Raw genomic sequence first — 22697 nt, 5'->3', positions numbered from 1 at the left:
TTTTCTCTATCTTTTTTCATCTTCTTTCTCTTTCTCTCTCTCTCCCTTCTTCTTCTTCTTCTTCTTCTCTTTTTGTTTATTCCTCTAATCCTAATTTTCTTACTCACTAACTAATTACTCTTTGACCGTCGAAATTCAGGAAGGATGATCGGTAAATCTTCCAGAGATGTGCGTTCAAATGCATATGTACGTATATAATAACGTGCTATGCATGGCACGTAAACCAACGTGCCGATGCGGCTATTATTAATTATCCGACGGCATACTCCATCAGTGGCTAATCAATCGGGGTCAGTGACTAATGGGTGTGAATCTAATGATTTACAAGTAGAACCTTCAACATATAAACTTGGAAAGATTTTGTAATAAAATTAAATATAATACCTATATAGTATTTATATATGCGTGAGTTATAGAAAATGATAAAAAATATTTCGATTCGAATTATATAAAAAAAATAAATCTTAAGGTCCTATATTCGACGATTGTTGGAATTTACAAATCGAAATCGAATTTTTCGAAATAGGAGAAAAGAAAGGAAGAAAGAAAAGAAAAGAAAAGAAGAAGAAAAAATAGGACGATTTGTAAAACGGAAAGAAAATATTTTATACTATCTCCTAACTCACTATACGCCGGCATATTTTCAAACCTTATTTTGAAATCCCAGTTTTATGTGTCGTAGCCTTCCCTTGTCAGCTTGAACGACGCTCTATCCTACCGTGCAAACCGTCCACGAACGCCTTTACTTGGAAACGCGATAGGAAATCTTCCCTTCTTTTTCCTTAATTTTTTTTCCACATCCCTTTTGCAAAGGGCAACTTCAGATCATTTTCCAACGTGCGAAATATTTTGGCCGTTTCTCTCATATGTCTTTTTCTCTATCTATTTTGTCTGTTTCTTTTCTTTTTATTTTTTTTTTATATAACCTTTCATTTTCTCTTTCTCATTTTCCATTTTTTTATATTTTTTTCTGTTATTTTTTTTCTTTCTTTCCTCCCCTTTTCTCACGTACGTTTCTTCGATCTTTCTTTCCGACGTTAGTGATAAACGAGTTTGTTTTTAATCCGCGGCAAAAGGAATAAAAAATGTTTACACTTTCCATCGATCTTCTTTTATCTTTTGCGACTCTTTTCTTTTTTTTTCTTTTTTTTTCTCCCTTTACTTCGATTTATTTCAAGCAGCTAATTCTCGTTATCGTCGATATTTCGTTCTAAACAGTACTTCATTCATTTCTTTGTACGGCTAAACGTTATTATTCGTGCGTAATATCGGGAAGACAACATATTTTTCACAATATAAATAAAATAGAGACATTAACGAAAGATATAATGAAGTAGAAATATTCATTAATTTCAATTGCGAATAAAATTATTGGAAATGTTTATTTTCAATTATCTTAATAATATTACAATCAATAATTTTATTTTATTTTATATTTAATCAAATAATACGTTCTCGAGACGAGTGGTTTAATAATTTATTGAAAATTGTTTTTTATTTTTTGCTTGAACGATTTAGTAATATGTATTTGATAAAAAAAGATGTTGAGAATTTGACCGAACGAAAAACGAAAAAAAAAAGAAAAAGAAATAGAAAAATATACGATACTAAATATGCATGTGAATACAAAATTCTTAAAGGATTTGGATTCGCACGGCTCAATAATTTAAGCTTTTGAGTGCAGTCTAGGGATGCGACTCAAAGGTCGCCTAATTCGAGGAGATTCTTCTGAGATGAGATCGATTACGGTGCATCTTCAAGTATCCCATTGATCTATAAATCCGTAGTAGATTTTAATTCAACAAGATGAAATGAATAAAAGGTGGGGATAAGGTTAACCACCCCTCTATCTCGGCTCTTATCGCTTTTACCCGCAATATTATAACGTGTCGATAACCGCATTTCCTTCGATATACTTCGATATTTTACCCTTTTTTTGATGTACAATTTGTTAGACAATGTTGTTATAAATAAAACTTTCAATTCAATAAATACGTAATTAAGGTATATTAATGTATTTATTTCTAAATTGCCCGAACAACAGTATGTTCATAGTTTTCCAGTAAAAATTTAGTAAGACACATTTTTTACTTTTTTTTATATTACACATTTATTTCCTTTTTTAATTTGTGTGTGCACTATAAATTATTATAATTTTAATTAAAGCTTTGTGAAAAAACAAATAAATATTTTTATTCTACTTTATTACTATTTGATACTATGAACTTTATTCGATCGGTTAGCGATCCGATGGAGAACAAATTTGAATGGGGAATATACGGTCTTCGTTCTTGAAAATTCACCAACTTTTTCCCAAATTCACTGGAAGACGCAAACTCGACGTGAAACTAGCAAGAAAATTTTTTCGCCAACTCGAAGAAAAGTATTAGTACTCGGTTTCTTTTATTCTCTTTTTCTCTTTCTCATCCTAGTCCGAATAGGAAATGGAATAAAAAAAAAGTGACTCCGTTTAACCAGGATTTATGACTTTCTAGTTCACACGGGCAAAGATGAAACCGAAAAATGCTTTAACACTCGTGGAAATGTTCTTTTTATACATTGGGCAAGAAATTATCGTTTTTTAATTCGAAAGAAAGAACTCGAACTAGACTTCTTTCAAAAACGATAAGATCTAGATTGCTAGTTACATTTTCAGTAGTAATGAAACTCGAATAAAACTTTGGATCATTGTGTAATATAAAAAGCAGAAATATTTTCTTTGCAGTAATTTTCTTTTTCTTTTCTTTTTTAATGCAACGACATTACAAACATTTATAGGGGTTACTTGAAAATTTTATGCCAATTTATAAGAATTTTTTTAAAAATAATGCATGTATTTTTAAAATTTCGCGTCACGAATTTTCCCAAACAACTTTTAAAATAATATATTATGATTAAAATGATATGTCAATTATCGATTGTAATAATTCTCAAAAATGTAAACGTGGGATCGAGTATCCTCCCCCAATCTAACTCCATGCTAATTAAATAAGCATTCGTGAGGAAGTTGACTGGGGGGCCCTGGATAATTCAATGAATAAAGCACTCGTCCGGAAAGCAGAAGAGCCGGATTTGAGTTCCCAAACCCAGTCGGTTTAATTGTTCTTCAAATCTTCGTTCACGAATTTTACTTATATATTTAACTTCTACTCGATTTTTTATCGAAAAAAATTATATAAATATAATTGAATTTTTATCTTTTCTTTGTTTGTCTTTATTTTTTTCAGGAATGGAACGATGTAAATATGAGGTGGAACGTTTCGGAATATGGTGGCGTCAAAGATCTCAGGATTCCTCCCCATCGACTTTGGAAGCCAGATGTTCTCATGTATAACAGGTAATTAGAAATATATTCTAACTCGAATCATCGAAACGATAATAATTTGATATCGTTTGATAAACTACTATTATTAATTTTAGATAAATGCATTATTTTCTATGCTACTGCCTAATGAGTTAGTTAATTATAACATAACGAGAATTATTATCCATATAAATATGTATATATAGTATTAGAACCTTGAATAAGTTCTCGCTGTTTCATCGAAGATGGCAATGACAGTACTCCGTGCTTGAAATTTCGAATGGTAACGCATTTGCAAGGAAGTACTGTATCTAACCTGAAATTTCAGTATATGATAGTTCACTTTAGTGTAAACAAAGTAATTTTTTATTAGTTTTAAAAATGCCTACTTTTGTGCCAACTAAAGTGTATTTGCGGGGAATTTTATTGCACTACTTTATTAAAAAGAAACCGGCAGCTGAAGTAGGTACATAGAATTCTTGTTGAGAATTATGGTGACAATACTCTGTCGGATACGACATGCAGAGACTGGTTTCGACGCTTCAAAAATAATGGTTTTGAACTTGAGGATAAAGAACGTTTTGGCGCACCAAAAAAATTTCAAGACTGAAAATTGGAGGAATTACTCGTTGAAGACCGATCTCAGACGCTAATAGAACTTGGAAAAACATTACAAGTTGATGAATCAACTGTTTCCAAACGTTTAAAAATGTTAGGAATGATCCAGAAGCAAGGACATTGGGTGCCATATGAATTGAAGCCAAGAGACATCGTACGTCGTTTTGTCACGTGTGAACTACTGCTTAAATAGCAGAAAAGAAAAGGTTTTTTGCACCGTATCGTGACTGGCGATAAAAAATGGATACACTATGATAATCCGAAACGTAGAAAATCATGGGGTAAGCCTGGCCATGCATCAACATCGTCCTCAAAACCACATATTCATGGTTTGAAGCTTCTTCTCTGTATTTGGTGGGATCAGCAGGGTGTAATTTATTATGAGCTGCTCAAACCGAATGAGACTATCACGGGGGATCGCTATCGACTTCAATTAATGCGTTTGAGTCGAGCCCTAAAAGAAAAACGGCCGCTATACGAGAAGAGACACGACAAAGTGATTTTTTACATGACAACGCCCGGCCTCATGTTGCAAAACCAGTGAAAACCTACCTGGAAACGCTTCGATAGGAAGTTCTACCTCACCTGCCGATTTTCACCTATTCCGTCCGATGGCACATGGCTTAGCTGACTAGCGTTTTCATTCTTACGAAGAAGCTAAAAAATGGGTCGATTCTTGGATAGCCTCAAAAGACATGTCGTTTTTCCAACGCGGAATTCATATACTGCCAGAAAGATGGGAGAAAGTGGTCTCTAGTGATGGGCAATACTTTCAATAAAACGTTTTTGTTCCTTATATTTTAAATAAAGTTTTTATTTTGTAAAAAATAGCGAGAACTTATTCAAGGTCCTAATAGTACATAGAAGAAAGTATTTGACGATATTCGATAAGGATATTTAACAGTAAAGATCTGAAGGAAAACACTTCTTTTTAGTCGTGATAAGCAGGAAAAGAAACAAAAAGTAATGAAGAAAATCTATGAATATAAATCGTCCGTTAGATTACGTTTGTTAATATTCATGAGAGTATCGCCTGAAAGCGATAGAAAATTTTATCAGCCAGAGAGAGAGAGAGAGAGAGAGAGAGAGAGAGAGAAAGAGAAGGAGAGTAAAACACTGCAATGCATTCTAGGTAGACAAAGAGGGCGGATCTCCATTCTAAAGTACAATCGGAAATAGGAAATATCGGATGGCTTGATTATACGTTAGAACAAACAGAATGCGAGAGAGAAAGGGAGAAAGAGAAAAAGATATAAAAAAATGAGATAACTATATTTTAACGGATGTGAAAGGTAGTAAAGGTTTTTCAAAAAAGAAAATATACAGTATGCCCTCGACTTTCGCTCATAAGTGGTTCCTGAAATTGTGTGCGAATGTTGAATGTTCTAAAGTAAAGGGCTGTAAAAAAAAATATACACCAAAAACTGTGTTTTAAAGTTCTTTATCTACATCTGCCGATTCTCCAGTGAATTTAATATTGTATTATTTAAAGAATATCTCATTTTAAATTTGTCAAACAAGCCATTACTTGCTTGAAATACCGTGTTAGAATCTTCATTTAATTTAGACTTCCAATTTTCATGCAAACTAAAAGCCTTAGATTGAATAATTGAAAAATTCAGATGGACATTATTTTGATGTTAATCATCAATCCATGATGACCAAGATCTTTCCATTTCATTCATTATTATGCAGTGTCTTTTGAAAACAATCTTTGAAGATATATTTCCACAATTTTGAACGTATTCCTTAATTTTACTCTTGTTTTTCAAAATTGAACATATCGTAGATTTGTTTACACCGTACAAACGTCTGATTGAAGCAAAATATTCATCGTTTTCAGAATGTTTAATTATTTCTATCTTTATCTCGATCGTATGAAGTTTATGAGTTCTTAATTTTTTTTTGTTCGTATCAACACTGTGGTTTTTTCGTTTCTGACTCATGTTTATAAGTTTATAAGCACAAAATATTTAAATATAAACAAATAAATTAGCAAAATACACAACACGTTGATGTACGCCCTAATACAAGACTGAAACTGTTTTGTTCTCTTTATCCGAACAAAATTGTAATCTGATAGCTAGTCTGATGTCCCCTTATAGGGAACATCCGATTGCAGTGGACTAAACAGTTGAATCTTTAAAAATGTTCGAAATAGTGTATTGTGCGAAAGTCGAGGGCCGTGCATACATTTTCCAGTTTCCAGTTTGGGAAAAGCTCGATTTAACAAGCCCTTGTTTACAGATAAGAATATCTCCACCCTTACAATAAACGTCTGACAATGTTTTTTTTTCAAGCATCAAAAAATCCTATTTCTTGTATTTTTGTCGATAAATATTAAAGTAAATCAATATTATAAAGTAATGGATCTATCAAAAGAATAAATTGTTCTATTTTATTTAACAAATTGTTAAAGTATCGTTGTAACCTTCAATAACGGTTGTTCCTTTTCTTTTTTTTTTTAAATGATTTCAAGCGAGCAGCTTGAAAAGAAAACAAAAGCGTGCCATCTATTGTTTGTAAATCCAGTTTTTTTTTTTTTATACAGATTATATATATGCGAACATTAAAGAAGAACTTATGAGACGAGTTGTTGGTAGTAAAGAAGAAGTCTACTAAACTCATCTAACCATAATAAGGTGGTTCAATGTTTATCCAATTTCTGAAAGGCGTTGGTGAAATTTACGTGAGATCAGTGAAAAAAACGATTAGGATGAAACGAAAAGAAAAGGAAGAAAAAAAAAAGAAAGCAAACAAAGGGAAAAGATTTATGAAACGTTCGCCTAACTTTGGTACAGATTTAGTTAAAGAAGCTATGAAGAAAGTCCATATGTCCACAAGTTTCTTTTCTTGTAAAGCGAGATACGTGTTCTTTATGGAAATTCAAAAAGAGAGACTTATACGTTTTTTCTCTCACGAAAGAAAGAGAGAGAGAGAGAGAGAGAGAGAGAGAGAGAGAGACTGACTCTTGGAAGCCGATATTCTCAATGTATAAATCGAAGAATATCGTACGCGAGAACTTTGCGAATCTTTATGTTCGACATTTTAGTCAACGTTGCGTACTTATAGTACGAATAAAATTCTATCACTATTTTCAAACTGAAGGAAAAACTAAAAATGAGGAAAATAACATTCCAATTGTGTTTATACGCGTTTATATGGAGGGTTGGGAATGGAGTAGAACGAATTTTTGTTACAATATTGCAAACATTTGCAATATTAGTTGCATCGAATTATTCAATATATGTGTATACAATTGTTTGACTGTTCGCAGCTGCCGATATTGTTAATTAATTTTAATAAAAATCAATTCGTAGTTGGAAAATTGAAAATTACAAATAAAAGAGTAATTTAATAGGAACAATGGGTAATGGTTATCATAATGAAGAGGAACTGAATATAATTAGGATCGAATTTTTATGCTAAAAGAAAAATAACTTATGCGACATTATTTTTTACAATACTTTAGACGCGCAATTTTGATTTTAACCGGTACTTCTAAGAGCGTGCGATAATACTCTGGCATAATTATTAAAGAGTACTATATTAAGTTTCCACGAAAAAGAAAAAACCCATTACTCAACTATTCATATAACATATATTACATGAAAATCGAGAATTATTAAAAATTGTCTAAGATAGAAAAAATTTAGTAAAGGCGACTTCTCTCTTGTATCAAAGAGAAGAGCAAACTATAGAAGAAAAAAAACTTCTCTTAGGCAACCATTACAGATAAATAAAAACGCACAGGCTGATAACAAAGTCATTTCTTAAATAAACTCTTCTACTAGAACCATGTAAAATGTCAAAGCTTTTTAAATTTTTGAGTGATATCATTAAATTTTTAAAATGACTTACGTTCCTACCACAAAAACTATCAAAATTCACAAATTTACTAAATTATATACTGTTGCAATTATCCTTCTTTCCCTTTCTCTCTTTCTTTTTTCATGCTAATAAAATATTCATATCAAACTTTAATTAAATTAATTTAACCAAATAGTAAAACCAAGATAGGAACAAAATAAATCGAAAATTATTTCAAAAAGCAATGCGAAAGTAAACTCTCTTGGCTTTCCTTCCATCCCCTTTAACATTAGGATACCTAACCTGATCCTGTTTACTTGGTCACACTATATATATATATATGCGTATAGTGTGTTCGTTGTATTAGTAGTAGCTAGCCTAACGTTTTTCTCTTTTTATTTTCATTTTCATCAGCTTGTCCTTTTTGCGTTTGTCGCTATGTTCAAGATTACGAAACCGAAAGAGAAAACTAGAGAAAAAATGGAAGGTTTTAAAAATTATAATAATAACAAAACAAAAAATTAAACAATTAAAGAAAAAAAAACAAAAAATAACACAAATCACACACACACGCACTACACGCTATTTAAACGAAAAAATTTACGGAGTAAAATTACAACAGGCGTTGCGGTGTTTTAAACAAAGTAAAAATTCAAATGTTTTAACTGGTTTTTAACAGATAAGCTTTTAGGTAATTATACGGTATTTTATAAAAAGGGTGCATGTGCGCGTGTTTAATGAAGAAAATACATTCATATATGAGCGAAGATAATAAATGGAGGGACGAGGGGAAAGAGGGAGAGAGAAAGGGGAAGTTAGAAACATCGAAGGTGCGATCTACAGCGTATAATGTTATAATATGGCGGGTTGTGAGATCATTACAAGGATGGCAAACGGCCCGAGTCCGCGGGCAAAGGACTGATCGATCAATTAGCTGCTTTGTCGCATCGCCGCTCTGCACAATTCTCCCGCGCTCCACTTTTCATGCGACTCTCATCGAACGTAAGTGTGTGTGTATGTGTGCGCATGTATGTTGTGTGAATGTATGCGAATGATGGTGTGTGTACACTGCGCATGAACGTGTAACCGCGCATACACGAGTATCATCAAGAGCATCAACGAGAGCACGCGTTTGATCGTTTAAACATTACAGTGCCCATTCCCTGTTCAGTGATAGCTTCGGATAGGTAGTACCATTGGATTGTATACAAAAATGAAAAAAAAAAGAAAGAAATATTGCATTCGAGTAAAACGAAGAGTAGAGGAAATAACTTCGATGGTGGGTATAGTAGATATCTACCCCCCTTTGAATACATTTTATTTTTTTATTTATTTATTCTAGAGCTTACTTTTTTTTGTATGGTTTTCTTTTTTTTTTTGTATTACATCGGTCAGATAGATCGTTGGAAATTTTTTGTATATATAATTTTTCTTTTTTTAAGGGGTAGGGAGGATAGAAACAGGCATTAATTTTACATCGAAAAAATTTATGTGGGTATCCATTATTATGGTCTCTTTCTTCCCTCTCTCTCCCCCGTCAAAGTACTTAAACTCGATCGTTTATTCAAATCGATAAAGTTAGCGTATACATATATATATATATATAAAATCGAGAACGATTAATGGGTTAGGGGAAAGAGAACTAGATTCTTGGTGGTAGGCGAGGAGGAAGTATACTATTTACCTGTGAGGCATAGAAAATATCGGGACAAAATGGGACGCTGGGCCAAGTGGGTCACTCGCATTAAAAACAAAGCCACTGTCACCATTTAAAGAGAATCAGGAAAAGTAACTCCCTCTCACGGAAATACATTGTCGGAAAACGCTTGCGGCCTGGCTATTGTTTTTAAGTAGGTAATGTATCGGGCGCAAGCCACTGACGACTACGACGACTGCGACTACGACTACGACTACGACGATGAAGAAGAACCCAACGATGCCGCGGTAGTGCGCATCGTATTTGTCCAACTAAAAAGTTTCGGTTTAAGATGCATTAAAAGAGAGAAAATGAATGGTACGGTTGTCGGGAGCTTCGGTCACCGATCGTCTATATATCCTTCTGCCTGTGACAGTGTTTGGGAACGTGCATCGAAGCACTTAACGGAACGGGATCCCCTACTTCGCAGCCTGTGGAAATGAGATTTTTATATCTTGATTTGTTGCTACGATCTAACCTATTGCCTATGGTCGCTTATTTTCCTTCTTCTTTTTGTCTTTTTTTTCTTTTCTTCTCATTTTTTCTCTTTCTCTCCCTATTTTCTAATTGAACGAGAGGGAGGATCCATTTGTAAAGATAAAAAATCATTCTCCATAGATTTATACTTGATTAATCGAATGATGTATATATATATTTCTTTTTTTTAATCGAAGACTCAGATATAAATACAGATATAAATATAAATAAATAAATATATATATATATATATATATATATATATATATATATATATATCATGCGGGATGAAAAAATAATAAGTTTGCGGTATGATAGATTAATTGTCTAACGTCAAGTAAACTCATTAAGGGGGATATATAGCGCTTTACTATAATATTAAAAAAAATATCATTTCGCGATAATACAGAGCTCATTTGTTTTCAACTTTGCTCCCTAAAGTTTGTCTATTATTTTCATGTTTCTACGTTAATATTTTATATTATATTATATTATCATACTTTTTGTGTATATTATTTTCTCAATTTTAACGATGTTATCGTAAAAAAATGCCTGCTCTACACGAAGTCGATTATTCTTCGAAGAAATAGAATAAAAATGAATATCTTTATGATTAGTTTAACGTGTTTTTCTTGCTTTTTTTTTTAATTCAGTATAATGACAAAATTCATGACTTAAATTCGGTAAATATCGTCGATTTTACGAATCTATCTATCGTAGAAAAAATATCGAGTTGGTTGGTAACTGGTAAAAGGTCCACGTATACTATGCTTTTATACGAAACATAAAATTACCGAAGTAGAACACAGTCGAGCCGCGAAATGATAACTAACGTGCGCACGTGTGACACGTACATACGTCGAGGTTTATGCACCGAGACAGTCGAGTGAAACGAGAATCCATTGCAAATCGAGTCGCGTTTTTCGATCATAGAAAATTTGCAATATCTTCTTAGGGTTGAATCATTCTACTTCTCACTCTGGGATTAACCGTTTTTACTCGAGATACCGTTAACATTACATTATTCCGAAATAAATTTTATATTGACTAAGATTTACCGTCGTAGGACGTAACGTGGAAAATAAAAATAAATGTTACATCGATATTAAAAGAAAAAACAAGAAAAATAAAAACAACAAAAAGAAACAAGGAGATAAGCTCGTGTTAAAATGTCAGTATCTAAAAATAAGTATGTCATAGTTATAAAGATTTCTTACTCTTGGTTATTTTTTCAAATAGCCAGGTAATCAGTAATGCAAAAGACATGTATCGGAGATAGGTGTATATGTATAAAATATATATATATAGATATCATCCAAAGTTTTAGTAACCGCGAACATCGTATATATGTGGATGTATCGAATGAAAATGCTGACGTCAAATTCGTTATCGTGCTCTCGCAGCAGAAGACCTTACGAATTTATCGAAGCGCAAGTGTCAACTAAAAGAGACAAAATGAAAAAAAAAAACAAAAGAAAGAAAGAAAGAAAAAAATATAAAAAATTAAAAAAAGGGTGAAGAAAAAAAAATAGACAAAACGCAGGAGGAGAAGATCAAATAATGGAAATTCAGTTAGGTTGATCAATCTATATCGGGGATCGCGAATCAGAGCGAAAGAACTTCGTTTTCGATCCTATCGATAAAAGGAGTAAAAAGGGGAAAAGAATGAAAGATACCAATTTTCTAGTAAAAACTTTCATCGCATAATTGAAAATAAAAGTTTTTTTCTATAAATATAATTTTCTGTATTAATCTGTCGATAATAAAAGAAGAAGTAAGAAAAATAATAGAAAAGAGAGAGGGAGGGTGTGGGTGAGGGTGAGGGAGAGGGAGAGGGAGAGGGAGAGGAAGAGGGAGAGGGAGAAGGGAGGGAGAGGGAGAGCTAGAGGGAGAGGGAGAGGGAAAGAAAAAAAAGAAAAAAAAGAAAGAGAAAAATCTTTAATTTGTGTAGCAGCAAGCGAATCGATACTATAAATCGCGTCGGTCGAATACGTCTGACCGTCTGACCAAACGACTTTCGTTCCACTTTCATTCTTTTATTTGCGATCGAACGGAACAGCCTATACGCGACGTTCCTTCCCAAACTTTGTGTTCAAAATGCACACCAGTGACAGCGTTCGTTAATCAGGCCACCAGCGAGGATGGTAAATACGACAAGGGAAAAGGAATTAAGGGAAGCTGAATTTATCGTCCGCGGTAGCTTGATTAGAGATAGACAGAAAGATATATATATATATATATATATATACAGATAGAGAGGAAACGGATCAGAGATAAATTGTAAGCAATTGCATCCTCACTGTTGAACTTAATACATAGCTGATCATTTGGAGAGTTTTGGTTCGCATTTATATATAGTACATATGTACAATATACGCTCATTAGTCGAATCGGAGAATTTATTTTAATTATTATTGACAAATATTACAAAAAAATTTCTTCTACTTATTGCGAATGTTTTTACAAATAATACATTTTTGTTTAACAACTTCAACGAAATTTTTACTTTCATGAAAATTTTTCTTTTTTTTCCTTTTTTTCTCATTTCCAAATTGAAATATTAGATAATCGCATCAGACTGATTTAACAAGCATTTTCGTTTTATTTGAAAAAAAGAAAAAAAGAGAAAAAAAGCGAACCCGTGAGACTTGTCATCGAAGATGCTTCTGAGAAATTGCAACGTTCATGCTTTCAATTACTACGTTTTTAACGATCATTAATATCTAACGTGATTTAACTCATCTTAGGAGAGCAAGGATTGCACAAAGAGAAGAATAAGAGGAGAGTAAGAGAGAGAGGATACACTACCTCGAGTTTTCAATTTGAGAGAATCCTTAAAGTTTAATAAGACTATAAAGGATCGACTTTCATCGTCCTCCAGAAAAGGAAGAACAAAGAGAGAGTATTCGTGCACCTTTAGGATACCGAACGATGAAGTAAAAAAGGGAAATGTAGAATACGAAGACGAAGGGGTCGACTATTTTTTTTTTTCTTTTTTTTTTTGCCAAACGAGCCATTAATAATCGTGTCTTTTCAGCTAACCGAATAATCATAGGCGGCAATTTGACGCCACACGACCGACTTCTGGAATTGGTCCGAAGGAGTAGTAGTAGTAGTAGTAGCGGCAACACCACCACCAACCACTACCAACACTGACAACAGAAGTATTAGTACCTAGTATCTATAATGGGAGAATGAACGAGATATATCAAGTTGACTGGTTTGCCGCATGGATTTTAGGGCAACATCATGAACACACTTGGGGTAGGACGAGTTCGTAGTCATCGTATGCAGGCGTATACAAAGGAGATGGCCGATTAATATGGCATAAATATCGTTTGGGGCCAGGACACAGCCGTTCGTTCGTTCGTTCGTTCGTTCGTTGCTGTAGTGGGCTCGAGACAGCCCGGTTGTGGGAGGTGACGAAGAAGTAGAAGGAGAAGTAGAAGTAGAACTCGAGGAGAATCACGTTGCTTTAATGTATGACAAAATGAGTTTACATTGGCCACATAGGTGGACTCCGCGCGTGGAGTACTTGTTAAGAGAGTGAGAGAGAGAGAGAGAGAGGACTTCCTAGGGTATGGTAGGCCAAAAAGGAGACGTCAGCGCAGAGGAGAAATGATGGGAATGTAGGAGAGGACAAGAGGGAGGATACCACCGCATAGGAAAGTTGGAGCGATGCCAAAGGCAATATGCATTAGCCATCGCGTATTTTGAAATTCAAGCCAAAGCAGATTAAACCCTATCCCCGTTACCCCTTCTCTCTCTTCTCTATTCTCCCTCTCTCTTGTCTCTCCTCTCTCTCTCTCTCTCTTTCTCTTATTTCTTCTCGTTCGAGTCTCATCCACCAAACCCCTTCGCTGTTCGACCCATTCCCGATCCCTGTTACCTGCCGTTTTCGAATTCTTTTACCTCCGTGCCCTGTTTGCCAATACATTATGAACGCTGGACATTTCAAAGCACACGTTTCATCGGTGGTCCGAACATTTATAGCATTTAGTATCGCAAAGGGAACACCCGATTAAAACTGGAAAAAGAGATAGAGAGAGAGAGAGAGAGAGAGAGAGAGAAATAAAAAAGAGAAATAAAGATTTCGGTTGTATTTTATATAACACATACAAATTACTAGAACGAGAGTAGGTAGCTTCAATTAAAGACTCGTTTGACAATTCATTTCCTCTCCCTTTTTTCATGCTTTTCAGAGGATTCGATTGGTTTTTACACATATTTTTTATTTTTACTTTTCTTTTTTTTTTTAGTTATTTCAAATCGACGAAATCATTGATACAATAAAATTGGTTTCAATAATTCTTTCCGTATATAAGATATTCCTTTTAATTGTGTTTATAAATTGTAGAAAAATAAATAAAGACAAAAAAAGAGTGAAAGAGAAGGAAAGAGAGGAAGAAAGAAGGAAAGATATGAACGAGATTTTATTATAATAGTAGAATATTCGTTCAGTTTAATCGACTATCTCATTTACTCGATTTCTCTTTCTCTGTCTCTCTGTCTCTCTCTCTCTGTCTCTGTCTGACTCTTCGTAAAATATTTATACCAACACATACATGTAATAGTATACATAGTTGAACAACAAATGCATACCGTATTGGCTCGTACCACAGCATAGTGATAATAAGTAATTTAAAGAACGAATTTGCGTCGTGACGCGTATTCCTTTCTGGCATTTTGAAGAAAGCGGAATGCGAATTCCAACGATTGCACTATTCTACGAACTGGCCATTTACACACACACACATATATTATATATATATATACGTAGATAGCTTTTCGGAAAATCGTTTCGGATAGCCAATCTCAGTTGTCACACTCGTAGGTTATTGGAACCTAAATCAGATTAAACGGACACACGGGTCGCTCGACTTTCCAGTAATTAGGTATTGAGAGAATAGATCGTTTGCAACGTGGTGAACAATGTACCGGCAGCTCCTGCCGGATAGTGCGATTCGCTAGTATGTAATTTCGAATGCATGCCCACTCTCGCATCCTTCATCTCTTTCTCTCTCTCTCTCTATCTCTATCTCTATCTCTATCTCTTGGTTTCATTTGGTATATGCAAGGTATTTCTCTGTCTCTCCCTAGGATTCTGTCTTTCTCTTCTATTCTCGACGAAGATTAAGTGGTTTTTGAGCCTCACGGATATGAAAATTATCGAACGGTATCGTGGATACAATCGACCAAATAGAATCCATCTCGCCCTTTAACACCATTAATTCTTACATTTCTCATTTATTTGATTTTATCTAAATATAATAGAGTTATCATTGATGATTAAATAAATATATATTTGACCAATGATTATGATTATTTTAATATAGAGATTAATTTTCTTGAATTAGTAAGAAAGAATTGTTAAAGGTTTGTATTTCTTTTTATGGATTTTTATATACTTGTAAGATTATCTGTTAGTATATAATTCACTAAACTTCGTCATATTTATCTTTTAATGTAGACAATTTAAAGTTTGTAAAAGATCGAAGATGAGAATTATTATTATTCTTATTACTGTACATTATATTACAGTAGTTTTTCATTTTAAAAGTCAGTAAAATCTTGATATGTGTTGCTACAATCTTAGAAACATCTTAGCGAATTATTGGATAAGTATATGACAATCATTTTGTTCGCGTTTTTGGTGCCAAATGTCGAGCAATAACGAATAAACATGTAGTTACTATTACCTACAGGAGTGGAGACTATGGAGAGAATCGGAAAATGGTTATAGGAGAGTTCCACACATACAGTCTGAAGTAGGTTTCCTTTACACTTGTGAAAGGTAGGATTTGCTGGAAGTTAGACCGCGTGGCAATGATCGCTCACGCATTCGCCGAAAACATTGAATTTTCTGAAAGTTCATTAAATTGAACCAACAACCTTTTGCATCGTTAGATCACAACCTCAAATTTTATAGTTATTATTACTTGATACTTTAAAGTATACATATTATATAAACAAAGATCAAATAATTCTGATAAAACGAATTTAAAATTATTTTCTTCTTTCTCTCTTTTCTTGTTTTTCCAATTTTTCCTCCTGTTTATTTTTTTTCTTTTTATTATTCAGTTTGTTTATAGGAAGTCTCGTTGAATGCTACATTCTTGCCGAAGGTTATCGAAAAAGCCAAAAGCTTTTTAGCTTACACGCGAATATTGTAAAAGGACAAGTCGAAACGTTCGAAAAATCCATGATTTTTCAAGGATGATTCTCATCCTGTCTATTTTATAAAAAAAAAGAAAAATAGTAGGGTCAATGTGACGTAAGTACCATGGCTACCTTGAATGTTCGTAGCATCATTCTATTGAATGTCTCAAGAAGAAACCTTAGCTCTCGTCTAACCAGGTAACGCTGCAACATTGCACTTAAAGTGCACTCAAAGTATATCCGAGTTTCTCTTCGGTCGTAGGTCATGCTGTCGATCGCTCTTCTTACTTATATATCGTATTCTTTGGGGTTCTTTCCTTTGTAAAATCTCTTACATGTAACAGTATGTCTACAGAGTGAACTCTACTTCTTTTTCGTGATGGAATGAAAATTGCTTGCTTGACAATCATTGAAACTTCGTATCATTTTTTTCTCCATCCTCGTTTGCTTTTTTCTGTCATCAAAGAATGATTCTAATCCATTTTTATTTTTATCGATAATTTCATCATTGTTCATAATACAAATTCAAATGATCGCGTTGTAATGTTCGGTCACATATGCATATATATTATATGATATTATTCACGAGTCATTGAAAATCCTAATTCTGTTATAAATTCATTATTAATTAATTAATTAAAGTAAGCTCTCATTTCGTTTAAGTAATATACACATCAACAAGAATACGAGCCATCATAAATGAACAAATGTTCGTTAACTCTTGTTCACGTTAAGATACAACACATGTGTAATAAACGTGACCGATGAAGTGTGGTGATGAAAAGTTAACGTGTAGAACTTTTGATCATCGAATTACCAAAACGTAGTCCTTTATTTGTTAAATATACTAGTAGAAAGTCAACCATTAATGACCGATCACCAAATTCTTCTCTATTGTATCCATAGAAACAAGCTCGTTTATCATTCTAAACAAGAAAGTTATTAGAAATTTTCGACACGCATCGGTATGCGGTTCACCAACGGCCATTAATTACGCAATACGCGCTTAAAAGAGCAGTGTTATAGATAGATACTGGTAGTTGGTCGAAAGTTGGTATACAGAGAGAGAGAGAGAGAGAGAAAGAGAGAGAGAGAGAGAGAGAGAGAGGACCCTTCATATCGCATATTCGCTTCGTAAGGACATGACCAAGCTAATATTGACTCGAGAAAGTTACTATCTTGAAAGGAAATTCTATTTCCTTTAATCGTAATAGAGGGTAAAGGAAACGTCATATAAAAGATGTAAGGAAGTAGCATCGCCTGTAGCATTTTCATACCAGTAACATTCATAAATACAAACTTGATCATAGGTCGAATTCGAGTTCAGGCTTCAACGATTTCCTCTTACTTCCACTTTCTCTCTCTCTCTCTCTCTCTCTCTCTCTATTTCTATTTTTATTTCTATTTCTCTATTTCTCTCTGTACATGCCCTTTTCGATCAAGCAGTATTTCGAATTTCCAGTAAAGCTAGAAGCAATCGTGGTACGTTACCGAAGGAGCGTGTAAAGAACGGTTGGTGAACCGTACCTATTTATCCGGTTGATTTCGATTCGCGTAAATACAAGTGACCTTTAAACCTTTCGTCGGGAAGTACGACGACGAAAAAGATGGGATGTAGGTATAAATAGAGAAAAAAAGTATTCGAGAGAAAGAGAGAGAGAGAGAGAGAGAGAGAGAGAGAGAAAGACAAAGACAAAGACAAAGAAACGAAGTAAAAAGATGGTCGAGGGAAAACTTGCTAGTGTGCGGATGTTGACGCTTCGATAGGAATTTAATTTTCGATGTCACATATGGCGCCGCTTCTACGAATTGAGCATGCGGCAAAAAGAAACGAAAGAGAGTGAGAGAGAGAGATAAATGGGTAGATAGATAGATAGAAAGATAGAGAGAGGAGTAGTAGTAGGACGAAAGAAGGGGGGCAGAGGGGAAACAGAAAAAGAGTGTTAGAAAAGGATGGGTAAAACGGTCGGATGAAACGGTCGTGCGTTTAGGGGTAGCGCGGCTGGCTCTGCTTTTGCCGTTGGTGGTGGTGGTGGGTGTGGCGAGGTGGGTTCGGAGGGTGGATTCAAAAAGAATGAAATAACGGATTGGGCTGTGGCCAACTGGCTGAGTTCCAACCAATCCTTAGTCGCCTGGACGAGGGAGTGTATTATGTATACCATTCACCACCCGCCTTATATCCGTAGCCCCGTAGAATCATTTCGATGCATTCCATTCAAAATCATATTTCGCATGCTACGAGCCTCGCATCTCTTCTCAAGAAGAGGGTTAAAACTCTCTACAGGGGGTAACAGAGACAAACCTTCGGCCGTTTATTTTCTCATCATACCTAAAATACTTTTAAAGATGAAGGACATCGTTTTTTCTTCTTCTTGTTTTTTTTTTTCAAATGTTCGACCATCTTCCATATTTTTTAATAATCCATCTATATCATATAACGTTTCATTTTAAAGTATTATTTTAATATAATTATAAATCGTCAAATTGTAATGACTAAGAGATAATTAGAAAATTAAATATCAATTGAAAGCGTCAATAAAATATTTTATATTGATTATACTATGTGAAAGAAATTAATGCGAAAATAGCTTTAAAATCAAACAAATTTGCACTAATAAATTATTATAAATAAATTTTTTATCGCGGGTATATATTTGTTTTATAATTTCTACAAATATGATCAACCATTCGTATAATTTTAAAATGGTGCTTAACGACCAGGAAGTTATTCAAGTTACGTACTCCTAAGGTTCGTATACTTTACCCAATTAAATTAAGTAAAAGCTTTTAGGTATTCCGGTTCACCGTTATGGTACACATTCATTGAGAAATTTCTGATATTCAGCATTTTATATTAGTAATAATTGAGAAAAGAAATTAAATGAAAATAATATGTGAAAAATGAAAAAAAAAATATGAATGTTTGAATATAATTAAAAATTGTATTCAATCGTATTTGAATTTTGTATACTCCTGCTATTCTTTAAAATATAAATAAAAAAAAAAACAAATCGAAAATAAGACGAAAATGAAAAATCTTGAATTTTCCTTTCTCCCTCATTCTCCCTTTTTCACCCCTCTCTTTCTTTCTTTTTTCACATCTCCTTTTTTTTCTTCTAAATAACAGATAAATCCTCAAGATGAAGTGGTTTTCGTATCTGGTTCGACTATTGAAAGAAACGAAATGTATTTTCACGTAACGAGGACGAGATTCGAATCAAGATTTTATATTTGTTCGATGATTCTCGAGTAGATATAGAAAAGATTTCTCGGTGTCTCAGTCTGTCGGATGGTCCCAAGGTAGATAGTACTTGCGGCGGTGACTTGTTTAAGAGTATTAAAAAAACACGAGACTTCATTGAGGAGCAACCAGTTTCTTTCTAACGTGGATTTAATTAAATAATTTTTCACCTCGTCGTTCGTTATTTTCCCATTCCGTTGATGTTACTTATGCTTCAAATGAGGTTCCGTTTTATTACGAAGAAAAGAAGTGAGATAAAATTTTATAATAAAATAACCTTTTATAATAATTAACTTATAAAATTAAAATCTACATTTATATATACATATATGTATATATTATTATTATTATTAATATTATTTTTTTTTTTTTTTTTGTTTTTTTGTTTTTATCGTGGTAAAAAGTAAAGGCAAATCTTTTATAGACCATAGGCGTCGGCCCTGCCCCCGCAGTCGAGGATTGCCCCTCGACGTCAGAAGCAGAGTCGACCCCCGTGTGTTGAACTCTCGTCTCATCCTTTCGTCCAAAACGCATATCAGCTAAACCCCCCTCCCCTGATCTTTCCTTGTTCAGGCGAGGGGAAAATCCACTTCTGTCCGCGTAGTCGTCCGCGTCTCCCCCCAACCAGGGATTACTTTAGTATTACTTCTGGTTGGGGGTCTTGTCCGTGTGTCGTTTTGTTATTCGTCTGTTGTGTTCTGTGTGTCGTTCAGTCTGTTGTCTTGCGTCAGGTCCGTCATGTCAGGCAGCCGTCCGCATTTTTCCGTCTTAGAATAGTCTCCGTATATGTGGCGACTAATTGCCACCAGTCCTTTCCGTGGAGCATCACCTCCACGATGTTGTCAGGGGTGATGTCTCCCACGGTCGCTTCGAGTCTCCGTCTTAGGTCAGTCCAGCGGTCGCATGCGAAGAAGGTATGTTTCGCGTCGTCTCGTTCGTGTCCACAGTATGTGCAATTTGGTGTCTGTACTCTGTTCATTCTGTGGAGGTATTGTCGGAAGTACCCGTGTCCTGTCAGGAGTTGTGTTACGTAAAAGTTTACGTCCCCGAAGTCTCGTTTTGTCCACTGTCTTAGGTCCTTGATGAGTCGTCTTGTCCAGTTGCCTGTTCTTTCTTCCGTCCAGCGCTGTTGCCACGCGCGCATAGTGTTGTCCCTTTCTGTCGATGTTGCGTCCTGTAGTCTCGTGTCTGCGCTTCTTCCGTAGATCCTCTTGCGCTCAAAAGCAAGAAGATCTATGGGAATCACGCTTGCCACGACCAGAACAGCCTGCGCAGAGACTGTCCGGTAGGAGCAGGCGATCCTCAGCGCGCTCTGTCTCTGTATCGTCATCATTGCGTGGCAGTACTTCTTTGTCTTCAGGGAATCTGCCCAGACTTCTGCCCCGTACAGAAGGATCGAGTGGGCTGATTATTATTATTATTATTATTATTATTATTATTATTATTATTATTATTATTATTATTATTATTAATTGGCGTTAGGAACTCGAAAGTTCATTGCCGCAAATACCAAATCCCGCCATTATATATATATTATTGTTTATTTGCAAATATTTTAATTTCTTTTATAACAGATTATAAATTTCTGTGCGAATATAAATCTGTATGAATTAAATGCCGAATTTCTTTTCTTCAAAGATTATTACGAAATTGTTTCCTTCGAAATCCGATTAGAAAATATTTCTATATATCGTCGAGAATGAGTTTTAAAGGACATACGTGTTTCGAATTAATCAAATTTTTTAATATCATTAATAAGAATTAAAAAAAATCCAATTGATATCGTTTTCGAATATTTTACGAAGAATAATCCTCATTTTTCGTAAGAACTTGCGAATCCCGAACAGACGCCAACGAGTAGGTATCTTATCTCTTATTCGTTTGTGTGCTATTACAACATCTTTCTCGGATGCATCGAAGCAAAGCGTAAAGCACAATCGTTCGAAAGCAGGCCAATCCTTTCTATTAGAAATTAGTTTCGGTATTGCGGGCGCGCACTGTGATTTTTTTCAGTCCTTTGAAATAGTAATGGAAAACAGACGCGAAAACGGACATCTTGACTTTTTTCTTTCTTTTTTGCGTTTCATCTTGAAACGAGACCAAAGTCGATCCTTTCTGATAGAAGAAACTAAAGGAGGGGAGGGGAAAAGGAAAAAAGAAAAAAGAAAACTAATAGCGAGAAAAAACAATAAAAAACGAAAAAAAAGAAATAATGTAGAAAAAAAACATGGATAGAAAAAGGGGTCGAAGAATGAAGAAAGTAACATTAAAAAAAAAGAAAAAAAACCAAAACAAAAAAGACAAATATTCTGGTAATCGTCGAATTCTCGTTTTAACAGTAATCATACTAACTTTAGATTAAGAGAAAAATTATTGAACGATTTTGTGTAAGAATTTCCGTTAATGGGTAGGAAAATCGTTCGATCGGCGTCGATAATAAATCGTTTTGAAGGATCATCGAGCAGAGCACGTTCTCTCATCGTTTCTCCTTAATTCGTTGCAGCGCGGACGAAGGGTTTGACGGTACTTATCCAACGAACGTCGTCGTAAAGAACAATGGCACCTGCTTATACGTGCCGCCCGGTATATTCAAGAGCACTTGCAAGATAGACATTACCTGGTTCCCCTTTGACGATCAGCGCTGTGAGATGAAATTTGGCTCTTGGACTTACGACGGCTTTCAGGTAAGGAACATTTTGAAAAACGGGGTCAGCAATACTTCCGTACTTACCAAAAGCAACCCCTTGCCTCCTAGCCCCTTTCCCTCCGCCCAGCTCACATTATTTGCTTTTATACGCTTTCTACTGTTTTTTCTTCTACGCTTATTTTTCCCCCATCCCCCGCCCCGCCTTGCTCCGCCTCTTTTTTTTCTTCTTCTTCTTCTTTTACTTCTACTACTGCTACTACTTTTTTTCCTTTTTATTCTTTTTTTCTTTCTCTGTAAAACATCCTCGGATGTACCGTTTTTTTCTCTTTCTCTTTTTTTTGTCATTCTGTACCAAGAAGACTACTTTCTCGAGAGAGAAAAAATAAAAGAGAGACTTGTAAAAAAAAACATCAATAGAAGTGTTACTCCGTCGAGTATCTACTGGACGTATACTACTTTAAAAAAGAGTAAACTTCATGATATAGAAATAAGATTAACATAAAATAATAAGAAAAATCAAAATATATGTGTAATTTCGTATATCAAATATCGCGCAAATGTTTATTATTTTCTTAAGGTATAGTTTGGATATAATAAAGATATAATTTGTTATTCGAAAAGAAAAAAGAAAAAGAAAACCACGTAGGTACTTGGATATTTTTGTATATTTTACAAGTCTTTTCAATGGTTAAAAATCATATAATCCTACAAATACTCAGTTCCGAATATAAAATAGAAAAAAAAA

The 22697-nt window shown here is 34.3% G+C and overlaps 1 protein-coding gene across 2 annotated transcripts in view; it reads left to right on the top strand.

Annotated features, from left to right (window-relative positions):
• The window catches only part of nAChRa7 (nicotinic acetylcholine receptor alpha7 subunit), a 177271-nt gene that overhangs the window by 133769 nt on the left and 20805 nt on the right, over positions 1–22697 (top strand). For both annotated transcript variants that reach the window (XM_089170238.1, XM_015330050.2), the window contains 2 exons: positions 3228–3337; positions 21809–21989. In XM_089170238.1, the coding sequence (XP_089026364.1) occupies positions 3246–3337; positions 21809–21989 (273 nt within the window). In that variant the 5' untranslated portion in view covers positions 3228–3245. The remainder of the gene's footprint in view (positions 1–3227; positions 3338–21808; positions 21990–22697) is intronic.

Source organism: Polistes dominula, unplaced genomic scaffold (assembly GCF_049000335.1).
Source record: "Polistes dominula isolate Pdom_NZ unplaced genomic scaffold, Pdom_raw_medaka contig_15, whole genome shotgun sequence".
NCBI classification, from domain to species: domain Eukaryota; kingdom Metazoa; phylum Arthropoda; class Insecta; order Hymenoptera; family Vespidae; genus Polistes; species Polistes dominula.
The sequence above is the reverse complement of the archived record's forward strand: the minus strand, read 5'-3'. Positions and strand labels throughout refer to the sequence as shown.